Genomic DNA, 15,688 nt, shown 5'->3' on the forward strand with positions numbered 1-15,688 from the left:
ATTAAGACTATGTCTGGATGCCTATGTTTGGATGCCTATACTGCCTATACTGCTACTTAGTCTGTGGTCTCAGCAAAGTCATACAACCTCTATATGCCACAGCATCCTCATCCTTGACGAGAAGCTACCATCACCTTCCAACCCATGGTGTTGCTGTGAGAACTGAGAATCAATACATGAAACATATCTAGAACAGTCACAGCAAATTACGCAGTAAGTGTGAGCTTTTAAAATCATAATCACCATCGTGATTGGTGCAAACTTCTACTTTAGACTGGGTATTTATATTTTACACCTAAATCATACAAGGGTTTTGCTTCTTTTTACAGTTTTATTTCACTCATTGTACATTATCATAATATTCTTATTGATCTGTAAGTCTTTTCCGTGTGCCTTACCAATTTGCTAAGTTCCTCACTGATTCCATGATGTCATACTGGCTTTTACAATCATAATTTTCTAGCAAGTAATCACATCAATTATTAAGTCAGAGGAAAGAGCCAAATAAACTTGTTTGCATATCTTCTTGCAATCAGAATTTTTGATTGATGCTGTGCTTTGAATATATAAATGATGATGTATATTTAAATCTTACTAATTCAGAATTGTTACTGAGAATACCAAACATATTTAGCAAGAAGTTCTAAACACCGAATATTTTTAGTTCAAGTATTTCCAAAACCAAATACTCCTTCATCTAACCCTAGATGTGTAGTATGAGTAAAAGATTGGGTCAGGATTCTCCTAATAATTAGTGAGGGATAATACTGAATTATGACATGTATTGGTTGCTTGTACATGTATGCCATCAAAGATTTATAATGGCTTGCTGCTAAACTTTTGCTCTGCAATCTCATTATACTAAATTGGTTACCAAGTTCTCTTTTATATAGATAATACAAAGATGAACATGTGAACTTCACTGATTAAATTAACACTGGCTAATTAAAATCTAAAGTAGTAGAATTATGTTTTATATGTATTTTAACTTATCCACAATGCTAGCCAATTATATTTAATTTTATATTATTGGTGTAATTTTTACTAAAATTTATTTTTATTTTATTTTAGAGAGAGAGAGAGACAGTGCAAGCTGGGGACAGGGGCAGAGGGAAAGGCAGAGAGAATCTCAAGCAGGCTCTATGCTTAGGGCATCTCAATGCAGGGCTCGATCCCATGACCCTGGGATCATGACCTGAGTTGATATCAAGAGTTGGACACTCAATTTACTGAGTGTCCTATATTATTGGTATACTTAGCAATTTTATTTAATAAGTGTATATTCTCCACAAAAATTTGGATATTATATATGGCGAGAGAAATGCAGTAATGAAACTAGAAATCAAGCAAAATTAATGTCTCATTCTCATATGAAGCCAGTTAAGCAAACATTTTCACTGAGTTAATAAATTTTGAAAACAAGAAAAAAATAGTTTTCTGTAAATAAAAGTAATGCATTATTATGTTAAAAGTACTTAATCTGTCATGCCCACTTTCCTTACCTGTACAATGGGAAAAAATAATGATATCTACCTCATCTGGTAGTTAGGAAGTTTAAATGTGGGAATGCATGTAAAGCACCTGGGACATAGAACGTTCTTAACTATTATCAGCTATGATGATTACAAGGATAAGGACAATTCAAATGGTTGTACTGCAAGAAGTTATTAATACACTGATTAAAAATATACTTGTGCTATCAGTTTCATTGATATATATGCGGGAGACTATGGAATTGCAAATCACTGATTTTCCTGTGGTCTAATTTAAAGCCAAGTTATGTATAGTTTGTAAATGATGCTTGTGAATTTACCTGTGAATATTTAGCTAACAAAGACTCAGCGTTGAATGCAACACTGACATCTCTGATTATATTTTTTAAAATATCAGTATATTCATGTGGACCAACAACTTCTGGTGGTAACTTTTTAATGCACATTGCCATCTTTTGAATAAGGTGGGAAAGAAAAAAAAAAAAAGGAAGAAAATCACTCTCGACTCTTCGGTGTGAACTTTAACTTATTCATGTTTACCAGAAATCATCAAGCTTTGGGGAACTAAAAAAACATGAAAGTAAACTAAGTTTACTTACTTTATTAGTTTTTAATGTTTATTTATTTTTGAGAGAGAGACAGAGACAGAGACAGAGACAGAGAGCGAGCAGGGGAGGAGCAGAGAGAAAGAGAGAGACACAGAATCCAAAGCAGGCTCCAGGCTCTGAGCAGTGAGCACAGAGCCTGACACTGGGCCCGAACCCATGAACCATGAGATCATGACCTGAACTGAAGTCAGATGCTTAACCGACTGAGCCACCCAGGTGCCCCTAAGTTTACTAATTTTAAAAGAAAAGTAGATAGACTTGAGTAAACATCTCACATTAAGATTTTTTCAAAAGGTACACATTTATATTTTCATTTGGGTTTCTATATGAAGATTCAGGGATATCACAAAGACAAAGACAAGGGTGACTTGCAGTTTACAAGCATTTGGAACCAGGTTTGTAATATTCATTGTGCTTAGGGACTTGGGTTGTCCATTTTAAATGATAAAGAAGGCTATCATAAACTACTTCCTTACCATTCAAAAAATCGGAATATACGTACGAGTTTTCTTTGTGGTTGCATTCACCGTGGTGCTAAAGGGACCAGCACCAGCACTGTTGTAAGCCCGGACAGCTGTGTAATATGCCACATTACTCTTCAAGCCACGGAGTCTGGCTGATGTCTCATTTCCCGCCACTTTCACTTTGCTCGACGATTCCTCTTCTCCCTTATTCCAGTACCGCACCTGGTAGACAGAAAAACAGAAAAGATGCAAAACGCTGACACAAACAATACCACCTTTTATATTAGGTGGTTTTCATTAAGATCGGTACTGTAACGTATTTATATTCAACTATTCGAACATAGACTCATTAAGGCCCTACTATGCGCTAGGTGTTCCATTAGGTTATCAAGTGAGACAAAAAGGGACTCCAAAAGAAGACAGAGGATAAACAAGTACACAAAGAAGCCAGATAAAGTCAAAGAGAGTAAGTGCTAAATACTACCAGACTATAGCTTATAAAGGGGAAAAGAGGGTGAAATCCAGAAATTTAAAAGAGCAAGCTGCTCTCACTTCTCAGGCCCTAACCAGCCAGGACCGAGCTCAACTCCAGAATGCTGACAGCCCTCATGAACCTCCACTGGATAGTGGAGGTTCCCTCTGTGAAGAAAGTGAACTGTCAGAGAAAGGACTATCCAAAAGCCAGCTGGCCACTGGATTGTTCTACAGTGATGGCCAGCTGTCAACAATCCCACCTGTGCACGCAGAGCTGTGGAGGAGAAAAGGAAAGCCACTGACATAGTTATGAATTGTGCAAAATGATGAGATGTTAAAGATAAATGCATATGTAGTATAAAGTATAAAGTAAGTTAAGGAGGATATTTAATTAAAAAAACAAATAACGGTAGGAAAAATATGATAAAAATACATGTTCCCTATCTCTAAAGTATTACTATGCTTTATTAGAAAGAATAATACTTTTCCCAGAAATATTACATGAGAACAATTATTTCCCTACATGTATGTATATATGTATATACATATGCATGCATATACATACACATGTATATGTGTGTTTATTTATATTTTTATATTTCTATTATTCACATTATATTTATATATAGGACCCCTTAAACTCAGGTAAAATGCTGTGTTCATCCATATATAGGTGTATGCGCATTTCTTTTGGAAATGAGTTAATTTTTATAAAAACCTCAAAAGAAGAATATAAGCCCAAATGATCAGGACTAACTTGAATATGTAGTTTCTACACTTTTAAAGCACTGGATTAACACTGAAAGTTGATGATGACATGTTAGCAAAAAAAAATCCACATATCTTAACAGACCCCATTTACCATCATAAATGAAAACTCCACGGATTTTATTCATTAATTAAAGATAACATGCAAAAGAACTGTCTTTTATAGAGCCACAGCTAAGTAAATTGCTAATGGATACCAAAAACTGGCATACATTCTGAACTCAACAATTATAAATACTAGGTAGTGGTAGGTTCAGACAACTCCCAAATGGCAAGACACCATTCCCTCCCCTTGAAAGCATTATCTACTTAGTAACGAAGAATGACACATAACCAGTAATTAAAAAAAAAATGTTACAGACAGATTGACTTGTGGCCTTTGATATAGCATAGATTGGGGGGTGGCAAATCACAAAATTATGAGTTATTAAAATATCAACAGATGGGACGGCAGAGGCATTCAGGAGTTAAGTAACTCAATCAGGGCAATCTGGCCTCTTCTTACATGCCACTCTTTTTCTGGTATGTCAAATCACTTCAATATAAGTTGTCTACAGAAGTGTTCCTTACATGACTAATTCAAAGAAGAAATGAAAATAATTTTCAATTGGCATAAAGAATATCGTTAATAAATTTATAGAAAGCACTTAAAAGTCCTTGATAGCACTATGCTTCTGAAGTACTCCATGTACCAGAATGAGAGATTTATTTTTAGATCTAAGTCTCTGACATATATTAGAAATATATAGACAATGGAGAAAATTTGCGCCAAATTGGAATATATTAGTTAGAACTGATTATATAATCTTCTTACATAGCTTTACTTAAAAAATTGAATATATGTGTATTAACTCAAACATAAAGAAATAAGGCAGTACATTAATATTCCCAATTTTCTGTGAGTAGTTAATCAATTGTGTTCTATAAACTTTTGGTCAAGAATATTTATAAGGGTTGATAATTACATTTTTAAAAAATATTTATTTTCGAGAAAGAGAGAGAGAGGGAGGGAGAGAGAGAGAATGAGTGGAGGAGGGGCAAAGAGAGAGGGGGAGAGAGGATCTGAAGTGGGCTCTGTGCTGATAGCAGTGAGCCCGATGCAGCGCTGGAACTCGCCAACCATAAGCTGAAGTCGGTCTCTCAACCAACTGAGCCACCCAGGTGCCCCGATAGTCTTTTTTCAAAGGAGGGAAAGGGAAAAAATAACGTAAGAAAAATAAAGGAGGGAAAATTATCTTTTATTAAAGACTAAGACCATGTCTTTCCTCCCAGCTGTGTTCTGGGTAAAAGTCCTACACCTGAGAAAACAAAATATCACTCTGTGCTAATTCAGATTTTATAGACATAACCACAATGCAGGGAAGAAGAAAGGAAAAATATCTACATTGAAGGAAAATCTCTGCAAATATAACTGTTTTGAGTGCATCTACTATACTTCAATTAAAAAAAAAGATGATAGAGAAGAAATATATGTGTATATATAAATATATATGCATACATAAATATATGTTATATTTGGTGTAAAAGAGTTAATGTAACAAAGACAGAACATGAAAGTTGCATCTACTAAAGATGAGCAGAGAAAAATATTAGAAAACACATGAAGAACCCGCTAACAAGAAAGAAACTTAGGAGATTCAACTAGTGGGAGACTAGCTACAAGATAGTGATCTGAAGTGGATCTTAAAATAAGTATATTTAAAATGTCCAGATTTATTAAAGAAGGAACTGAGTCTGTATTTGCCAAGAATAGAAGATTAAAAACAAACCCAAATTGGGTGTATTTGAAAAATACCAGAAAAATACAGTATTAAAAAGTAAAATCAGTGACAGAATTAAACTGAAGACTACATGATGGAAAGGAGATTTAATAAACCCTGAACATGGAGAAAAAAATAAAAAATAATGAAAACAAAGTTAAGAGATATTGAAGTCAAATGAGAAGTTCCAACCCAAGTTCCAGGAAGGATTAAGGAAAAGGCAACAATCAAAAGAGAAAATAAAATGTCCGAGAAATAAAATGTCCAGAACTGAAGACACACAGAAATTTTCACAAAGTAAACTCTGAGTTTGGTGTGTGGGAGGGAAATAAAAGGTAAATCTACTGCAAAGGACAGCGTGATAAGACTAGCTGGCTCTCAACATTTTCCTATCACGATAGACCTGAGTTATAGTTCACCCTCTTGAACAGCTGTGTGTCACTGTGCCTTGGTTTGCTAGTGCAGAGTGTGCACCTGTGAAGAGAAACCACTGCATTTCTGGGCATGGAGGACAGCCGGAGAGGCAGATGCCAAGCTGGGGACACACATCTGAAGCAGTATCTGTCTTGGTCATTACCACAGCTCTACCACTCACAGCAAAGCCTGCACACACTAAGCATTCAGTATTGCTGGATGATTTGAACCAATGCCATCTCCATCCTTCCCACTACAGAGATTCACTAGGACATACTGAGATATATATTCGGTCTCTGCCAAGGTTTCCTGGCATACAGATCGCTCCAAACCCTTGGAATCTCCAAAGAGATGTGTCAGTATGTATGCTAATGAGCTATCTGTGGCTGCAGGATACCTTAAGAAAGGGGCTGGTTGCCAGGGGGACCAACCTTATAATTTGAGGGTGGGAACTTGCAGCCCCACCTACTGACAAGAGGCTAGAGGTTGAGTTACTCAGGTTGACTAAATATCACCGATTTAATCTTCTATGCCTCGGTAGTGAAGCCTTCATGAGAAGCCCTCCCGGAAGGGTTCAGAAAGCCTTGGTGACCACACCAAGGTACTGGGACGGTAGAGCTCCTGGAGAGGGCATGGAAGTTCTGTGCCTCTTCCCCCACACCACGTCTTATGAATCTCTTCCATTTGGTTGTCGTATCCTTTATGATAAACAGATAATAGTAAATAAAGCGCTTTCCTGAGTTTTGTGAATCGTACCGGCAAGATCTCAAACCCAAGGAGGAGGTTGTGGAACCCCTGATTTTCAGCCAATCAGACGTACTAGACGCATCTGAAGTGTATGTGTGGGGGAGGCAGGTAGTCTTAGGAACTTAGCCCTTAATTTGTGGGATCTGAAGCTAACTCCAGGTTTATGGTGTCAGAACTGAACTGAATTTTAGGACACCCAACAGACATCAGAGAATTGATCAGTGTAGAGAAAACCCCTCACATATTTGGTGTAAGAAGTGTTTGGCGGATACAGCAGAGACGAAGAGATGGTTTTTTCCTTTCATCCACCAAGCTAAGTACTCAATCCTAATATTCTGTGCATCTATGAGACACTGGAATTCTTTTTTTTTTTTTAATTTTTTTAACGTTTATTTATTTTTGAGACAGAGAGAGACAGAGCATGAATGGGGGAGGGGCAGAGAGAGAGGGAGACACAGAATCAGAAACAGGCTCCAGGCTCTGAGCCATCAGCCCAGAGCCCGACACGGGGCTCGAACTCACGGACCGTGAGATCGTGACCTGAGCTGAAGTCGGACGCTTAACCGACTGAGCCACCCAGGCACCCCGAGACACTGGAATTCTAACTGCTTGAGGAGATAAAATAATTATTTTTCTTCAGAACCATAAAACCATATCACAAGCCAAAATATTTTTATCTGTATAAGTAAACAGAAACAAACCTGAGGAATGTCAGGATTTAAAATGCTACCTCTGTTTCTGCAAGTAATTTGGTCCTTCCAAAAACTGATGTCCCTGCTGTGAGGAGTCCTTAATATCATTCCTCAAAGGATTTCACTTAATTAAAACTTAACACAAGATGCAATTTATAAAAATAATCTATTGAAAAAACGGCACTTTTTCAGCCATTAAAATACAGATATTAAGTCAGAAATACTATTTTAATAGACTAAAATAATTTTGTGTATGCTTAAAGATTTTCAGAGTGACAAATATTTCAACTTAGCTGTTAGACACCAAACATACTTAAATAAACATAAGGCAGCAAAAATGCAGTCAACAGTGTTTTAGAACACAAATCCAGATCTGTCTTCTACTCTTCTTTAATTGGTTCTCAGCTCTCAGGATGACCTGTGTGCTATTCGACCCCTGGCCCTGGCTTCTCACTGGATTTGGCCAACGGAAGGCAGATGAGAATATGGGAGGAGAGAGGCTGAGATATTTATTCCCCTGGATCCCTCAACGCTGAGACCCAGTTTTCTAGGGATCACCTTTGTCTAATAAAGAACACAAACTTCCAGTTATAAAATAAAAGTCATGGGGACCTAATGTAAAGCAATGGTAATGGCAAAGGTAGATCTTAAAAGTCCTCATCGCATGCATACAAGATTTGTAAGTATGTGTGGTGATGGATGTTAGTTAACCAGACTTACTGCGGTGACCATCTCACAATATATACAAATATCGACTCATTATGTTGTATACCTGAAATTAATATAATGTTGTATGTCAGTTATATCTGAAACACACACACACACACACACACACACACACACACACACAACTCCATTTGGGCAACCCTCACTTACACACTAGTTGCTGTTCTCTCTAGCATAACCCATCCTTCCCCTGAGCCAAAGTTCTACATTTCATTTACTTGAATTCATTTTTGCCTGATTTCTAATTGTTTAAATATATCTTAATTGTCTCTCTCCAATTTTCCTATGGACATTCAACTCATTCTAAGATGAAGTTAATTCTTTGCCTGATAGTAAGGAATTAGACTCAATACATATTTCTTTTTTTCTGACAGAATTTTCATACTCTCCAAAAATTACTCAAATATTTGACATCTTTTCCCATTGTAATTACAATGTTAGGAACTAAGCACATTGTGTAGAGCTATTTAGAACAGGAGGCGGGACGAAGGTACCAGTGAAGTTACAGTTTGGCATTTTGCTTACATTTTTGGTTATGCTCCCCCCCATACACTTTAAAAAAAATCTACTAGGCTTCCTCCAAATATGCTAATCTGTATTATTTCACACTTGTAGACTTCTGTTTCAATCACTTATCAAGGTCATTCTCCCAACTTTTATTTTTTCAAGACACATAATGGCTTTAAAGAAACTGATGGTATATATTATGCTCTAACTTTGGAGCTTTTGCTCCTCCGGCACCCGCTACCCATGAACTTAAACATGCCGCATCCTCTTTATCACATCTGTATCTCTTGTTCCTATCCAAAGGGCACAAGAAAAGATCTGAGCCTGAGTGTTATAGCTTAGCAGATGAAATAAATTGGAGCCCAGGGAAATGAGCTCCTCAACTACTACTTGGTCAAATCAGAAAGAAAATTAGTCTAGATGCTAATGATGATGTGTGCTCAGCATGCCAGGTGGCACATGATCAACCCTCACTGAGATGAGAGAAAAGCAGGAGCTATTAACAATTTTAAAGCCATATTGGGGAAACTGCAACCCAGAAAGTTAGCCACATGACTGGTAATTAAACACTCTGCTAAGTCGTTTGTCTCTCCATGTTAATGCTTGAGTCATTATTGAACCTAAGAAAATATATATTCTTATCTTGGTGTAACTATATAAATTATTTCTTAAGATTTTCCCGATTAGTCTATCTTTCTCTTAGTTTGTTTTCTTTGCCTTCCTACCTAACAAGCACTCGGGAAAGACATTTTCACTAGTTGTTTCCTTTCAACATGCATATCCATGCCGCATTTGGATATTAGGTCTGCTGTTCTTTATATACCCAGGGCAGAGCCAGTGCACCCCAACTCACAATTAATTTCAAGGAAGTCCCATTTTCTCATTGCCTGTCTCATTTTTTGCTTCCTACCCCAACGGCAACAACAGCACCAACAGAAACAATAGTCACTGTATGTTTGTTTCCATATTTCTTCACTGCTTTTCAAATTTTTTCCCCCAAAGAAATCTCATCCCAATGACCAATACTCAAAACAGAGAAAAGCCCAAGTCTCTCTGGGCCATTTTGACAGTAACGGCTTTATCTCATTTGATTCTCCAGTGATGCAGTATGTTATTTACTATTACCATCTTTATTTTAACTGAACGTTGGAGAGCTTTAATAACTTGTTCAAGGCCACACAGCAGTAAGAGAGTGGAGTCAAAACTGCATTTATCCAATCAACACATATTGTTTGCATGCCTCCTATGTACCAGATAGGACTCTTGGCACTGAATAAACCAGCAGAGTTCCACGTCCCTTATGGAGCTTCCATTCGATCCGAGTGGGGATGAATGCAAGTCTGTCTCATTCTAAGATGGTGTGGACTTTGTAAGATACTATGCTGGCTCTACTTGCATTATTTGGTTTTCTCTTTCATTCGATTACTCTCTCTTTCCTGACATGACCAACAGAGGTATGGTTCAGCTTTCTTATAGAATATTCATTTTTTTTTTTTTTTGAAAGAGAGAGACAGAGGCAGAGGGAGAGGGAGAGGGAGAGAAATAATCTTAGGCAGGCTCCACGCCCAGTGTATAGCCTGATGCGGGGCTCAATCTCACGACTGTGTGAGATCATGACCTGAGATGAAATCAAGAGCTGGATGCTTAACTGACTGAGGCACCCAGGCACCCCTCTTTTTTATTTTTTGTTTAAAAATTTTTTTTAATGTTTATTTATTTTTGAGAGACAGAGAGACAGAGACAGAGTGTGAGCCGGGGAGGGGCAGGGAGAGAGGGAGACACAGAATCCCAAGCAGGCTCCAGGCTCTGAGTTGTCATCACAGAGCTCAACATGGGGCTCGAACCCATCAACTGTGAGATCATGACCTGAGCTGAAGCCAGACACTCAACCGACTGAGCCACCCAGACATCCCTTTTTAAAAAAAATTTTAATGTTTATTTACCAGGCGCCCCTCTTATAGACTATTCTTATCAGCTTAAATTTATATATTGCAAAATTAACATCTCTCTGCCTCTATGCTGCCAAACAATTGCCAGCAACAGCTAGCTTTGCTGTGGTGCTTGAAAACCCACAAAGCCCTTTTCCACATATTCCCTTGCTTATTTCTCTTAACTATTTCACAAACTACAACCAGCTCTCAAATTATGATCCTGTGTAATGGTTTGTAAATGACAAAGTTATGAATGGGGGATGTGCATCTCCATCTACTTTTTTAGGCATGCAAAATATGTTTTTTTCTTAAATTTTCTTTAAGTTAATTTGATTTAACCATGGAGCTTCATATCCCACTCAGCTAATGGGAAATTCAACCTCAATCACTGCGGGGGTCCCTATTCCCACACCCTCGCCAAGAAAACTTAGTATTACACTGGTTTGATCCCGTCAGTTCCTGGACGGTGCTTGGAAAATGGGAAATCAGTGATCATTGCTGCATATGGGAAATACATCTGTTCCCTCCTTGTGGTCTTGCTACCAACATGGACACTGCCAGATAGAAAGCTATGAGGCCATAAGCCTCAGATGTTTGTTTCCACCAAGGTCACCCAAAATTTCTCTTGTATTTTTTCCTCAGTGGCATTTCTCTCTTCTTACCCTCCAGGATAGATGAAACTAGCTCCTTAAGGGCTTGAGCTTTGGAATCTAGGAAGCTAGGAAGAAAGGGCTCTTACAGGCAACTTCTCTTCACAACCATCATAAACTCTCTGGAGGCAAAGAAGCTTAGAGTTGAAGAACTGCTTGAGGATATTTACTGGGGAAAATTCCAAGGGTTGATATTTCAAAATTCTTCTGAGATATGACGTGTACTTACGTGTTGCTTATTATTATGAGCCAGAAACTGTGAAAAGCATACTAAGTGTCTAGTATCATTCAATACTCCCCAAATCCTAATGAGGTTGAGCCAACTACTGCACCATTCTGCAGGTGAGGAAAATGAGGCTCACAAAGTTTATGCAACTTTTCTAGCACATCCAGGGAATGACAGAGTCAGGGTTTAGCACAGGTTTGAGCTCAGAACTACTTTCCTTTGCATTTCCTTTCATCTGACCTATCTGTCCCAACAATGCCATTGCTGTAATCATTTGGGAGCTACCACGGGCTGCCCACCACCTTTCAGTGCTTCCATCCACTGTCCTGGAATTAAAGGAACTTTCCAACTAAATGTTCTTGGCTTCCTTTAAGATGCTGATAAAGTTGGTTTGCTGTATCTGTGTGGGGTTTTACTTCTTTAAGTCTGGGCAGCTCTGTCTCTGATTAAGTTTCTTCGTGTCAGGACCTGAGTGTCCTGTGTTTAAGGGGCAAGAAGATATTTCCCTATGGATGCCTACTAAAAATATACATTAATAAGACTCATTCCTAGATGTTTGGGTTCAGGGAGTCCAGGGAGGGCTCTGGGGGTTCAACTTTAGCAAAAATTTGCGTAATTCTGGTACAGGTAGCACATGGTGCCCTCTTAGAGCATCACTGCTTTAGAGTCTACCTTTTCTCTATGTTATCATTAATATTATTCAAGTCAATGTTTGGTTACCAGAAACAGAAACTCTCTAAGTTCAAATATAAAGGGAGTTTACTGAAAAGAAGGGCAAGGTGCCATTATGAAAAAGAAGACAGTGAGGTGACTTAAGAATTGCACAATTGTCAAAGAGGTATTCTGTGTTGCTTTCTCTAAGCCTTCACGGGTCCCTGTCTCCTCCATTCACTGGAGTTGTATGGGAATATGTCTGTTCCATCTCATCTCTGCAGACCAGCTTTGTCCTGCTTGCCCACGGCCTTCACTTGAGAAGCCTTAACCGAGTCCTAAATTCGACATATCACTGCATTACACTCAGTGATTACAATCTCTATATTGCTTAGTGCAACATATCAAATAAGAATCTGACTAGCTCAGCTTAACTGTCTATGGTTCTGATGGCCACCGTGGTGCAATAATTTGAGGTTACATAGGCAAGTGGTGGGATCTATGGTCCTGTGTTGCAAATGTGCCTGTGAAAACCTGTCACTGAATCAGGAGTTACAAACGTGAGGGAAGTTTCCAAAAAAGATGGCTGTGGGTCGGGATGAAATCATAACCGTAACTCTTGCAATATCACTGTCAGAGAAGTCTTAAGACTTTTCATCTTGTGAGTTCTCAGCTCAACTGCTCCCACTTCCAATTGTTCCCTATTAAACATGGCACCCAGTCTGGATGGTTCTTCTCAACATTCAAAGCCATTGGAGCCTGGCTCTCCTGTGTCTATCTGTAGTTGTCCTTCCCACAGGAACTTTCTTCTGCAGGCGAGTTTCTACTCCTCTACTTCTCCAACATGCCTTCCTTAATCTGGAATGTTTTCCATTTTCTCTGTGTCTGCTTACTTTTCATTTTTAAAGTTTAAGTTTATTTTGAGAGAGAGAGAGAGAGAGAGACAGAGAGAGAGAGAGAGAGAGAGAGAGAGAGAGAGAGAGAGAGAGAGGTGGGGCAAAAAGAGAGATTCCTAAGCAGGCTAAGCATTGTCAGCACAGAGCCCAAGACAGGGTTCAAACTCACAAAATCTTGAGATCATAACATAGGCTGAAACCGAGAGTTGGATGTTTAATCCCAGGTGCCCCCAAACAGAGTTCTTTGAAAGTAAGAATTAGGTCCCAGACTGAAGGCAAGAATTAAGTTACAGACAGCTATCTTCTCAAGAACCTAAAAGAGTGCAATGTAACAAGGCCACCAAAAAAGTAAGACAAAGAGCTGGAGGAAAGAGTTTTCCTGTTGGCATAAATATTTTTGAACTTAATAATGCAGTTCAATCTCATTCTTATTTTCTAGGCAATCTATTTAAAAGATTTAGCCCATCTGATTGATATATGATCTCCTTCCATATTACTGTTTTTTTTTTCCTTTTCTATCCCAAGTTATTTTCATTCAACTCGTTGAGTTAAACTCAATATCCACTGATAATCACATGGGACAATGTGGTGGTAAAATTTCAATAAAAGTCAGACTTTAGTTAAGATGTCATTGTTAAAAAGAAGTTTAAATTAAAGGAGACAAGGTACCACAGCAACATACATACACAGTCTAATTAGTTTTAAAAGAAATTACCTCATAGCCAAGTAAATGTCCATTGCTTAACTTCCAAGGAATGGTGTTCCATGACACTTCAATTTCTGAGGAAGACAGGCTATTTGCAGACACTTGAGATGGAGCTATTGTAGGCTCTGTTTGGCAACAGAAAGTGAAATACAGTTATTATTTTGGTACTTAATTCAAAAATCTATTGAAGCTTTTGTTTTCAAAAAAGTACTATAATGTATTTGAAAATTCAACTAAGTAGATTATAAAATTATTTGAAAACATGAACCATGTCTTGGTCTATTTCCATTCCTTGGGAGTCAATGGGCTTTTCCTTGCTAAACAGCCACAGGAACCTGTTCTTTCCTCTGTTGTACTTTTTTTCTTGGTACCTTTTCTTCCCTTCTTTTCCTTTGTTCTCTCCCCTTCATCCCACAGCTCTTGCTTGGGCACTCCTATGCCCACAAAGGCTGTCTGTTTATTTATTTATTATGTTTTGCCAAACAAAGTCATGCTTTACAGAGTTCATGTATTCAATAAGCATTTAGTGATTGCCTTCTGTATTCAAGGCCCATAACAGGGGCACACTCAAGTAAGATGGGCCAACTTCCAGGAGTTCACTGTTCTGAAGGAGTAGACAGGCATGCACAGAACTTATAACACAACAAGAAGATCCTTTTGTAATAAACAACTCTTAGCAGCTTTAGGGGCTCACAGTGATTCTCTCCTCTCAGGGCACAGCTCTGAGCAGAGACTCCCCCTGCCCTGATATCCATTTCTGTGTTAAATGATCCTTCTTCTGGGCCATGCTTTTTGATAGTGAGACAGAGTCTTGGTCCAAGGAAGGACCTATTGGATTTTTTTCTCCTGAGTATTCGAAATTTGGTTTGGACAAATAAGGAAGGAGTACTTGAGGTCAGTCAACCCTGCATGACACCCTACAGAGGTAGATGGTTTCTGAGGCCCAGAGCTTCTCTGATTAATGATCTTTATGAGGTGTGCTGTTTAAAACTTACTTTGATTAGATAAGTCCTAGTATATTTCCACCAAATCCCTTACCTTTCTCACAGATAAGTCAAATCTGTTTCTGATGTTTGAAATAGAAAGACCTTTACCGAACTCATCATTAGTGGCAAGAATAGTAACAGAAGGAGGAAAGGGCAGAGGAGGAGAGGGCGAAAGTCTGTAGTTGTCCCTCCTTCTAATTGCCAGCCTTTCCAATCCACAGTGCACAGGGTAGGCAGTGTCTGAAAACTCCCTGGTTAACTGCCATCTTTCCACAGATCCCTGCCTTTGTAATGAAAATCTTTGGCAACTCTTGGAAATGGGGTCTGGCTATTAATATGAAGGCTTTCTTTTTTTTTTTTTTTGCAAAGGTTTATACTACCTGTTTGTTTTTCTCTCCGAACTCTGTAGAAAAAGAGGATAAGAATAGTGTCGGGGGTATTAAAAAAAAATTGAGTCTTCTTATTATTTTATACACAACAACTGTGGACCATGTTTTTCAATTTACTGCAAGGTGCTGGGGGTAGAGAAGACACCGTATAATCACATTTCATGAGTTCAGAATGGTTAAGAGCGAAGGCTCTGGGTTAAAATAGTAGCTTAGCAAGTCTGTATGGAGTGTGGCAAGTCTATGAATTTCTCTTATTAAATTTCCATTTTCTTATGTATAAATGGACAATAATAATAGTGCCTACGTGTAATTCCTCCTTGGAAAATCCAAATTAGATAAAGTCTGGCAGATGGTAAGTATTCAATACATGTTAGCTCCTGTCATTTTTTTTTTTTTTTTTTTTAATTTTTTTTTTTCAACGTTTATTTATTTTTGGGACAGAGAGAGACAGAGCATGAACGGGGGAGGGGCAGAGAGAGAGGGAGACACAGAATCGGAAACAGGCTCCAGGCTCTGAGCCATCAGCCCGGAGCCCGACGCGGGGCTCAAACTCACGGACCGCGAGATCGTGACCTGGCTGAAGTCGGACGCTTAACTGAC

General features: G+C 38.4%; 1 protein-coding gene across 2 annotated transcripts in view; it reads right to left on the reverse strand.

Moving 5' to 3' along the window:
- Window positions 1-15,688, reverse strand: part of CNTN3 (contactin 3) — a 258,886-nt gene that overhangs the window by 16,449 nt on the left and 226,749 nt on the right. For both annotated transcript variants that reach the window (XM_032592339.1, XM_032592338.1), the window contains 2 exons: window positions 13,723-13,838; window positions 2,604-2,787 (listed from right to left, as the gene is read on the reverse strand). In XM_032592339.1, the coding sequence (XP_032448230.1) occupies window positions 2,604-2,787; window positions 13,723-13,838 (300 nt within the window). The remainder of the gene's footprint in view (window positions 1-2,603; window positions 2,788-13,722; window positions 13,839-15,688) is intronic.

This window comes from Lynx canadensis, chromosome A2 (genome assembly GCF_007474595.2).
Source record: "Lynx canadensis isolate LIC74 chromosome A2, mLynCan4.pri.v2, whole genome shotgun sequence".
In the NCBI taxonomy this organism is placed as follows: domain Eukaryota; kingdom Metazoa; phylum Chordata; class Mammalia; order Carnivora; family Felidae; genus Lynx; species Lynx canadensis.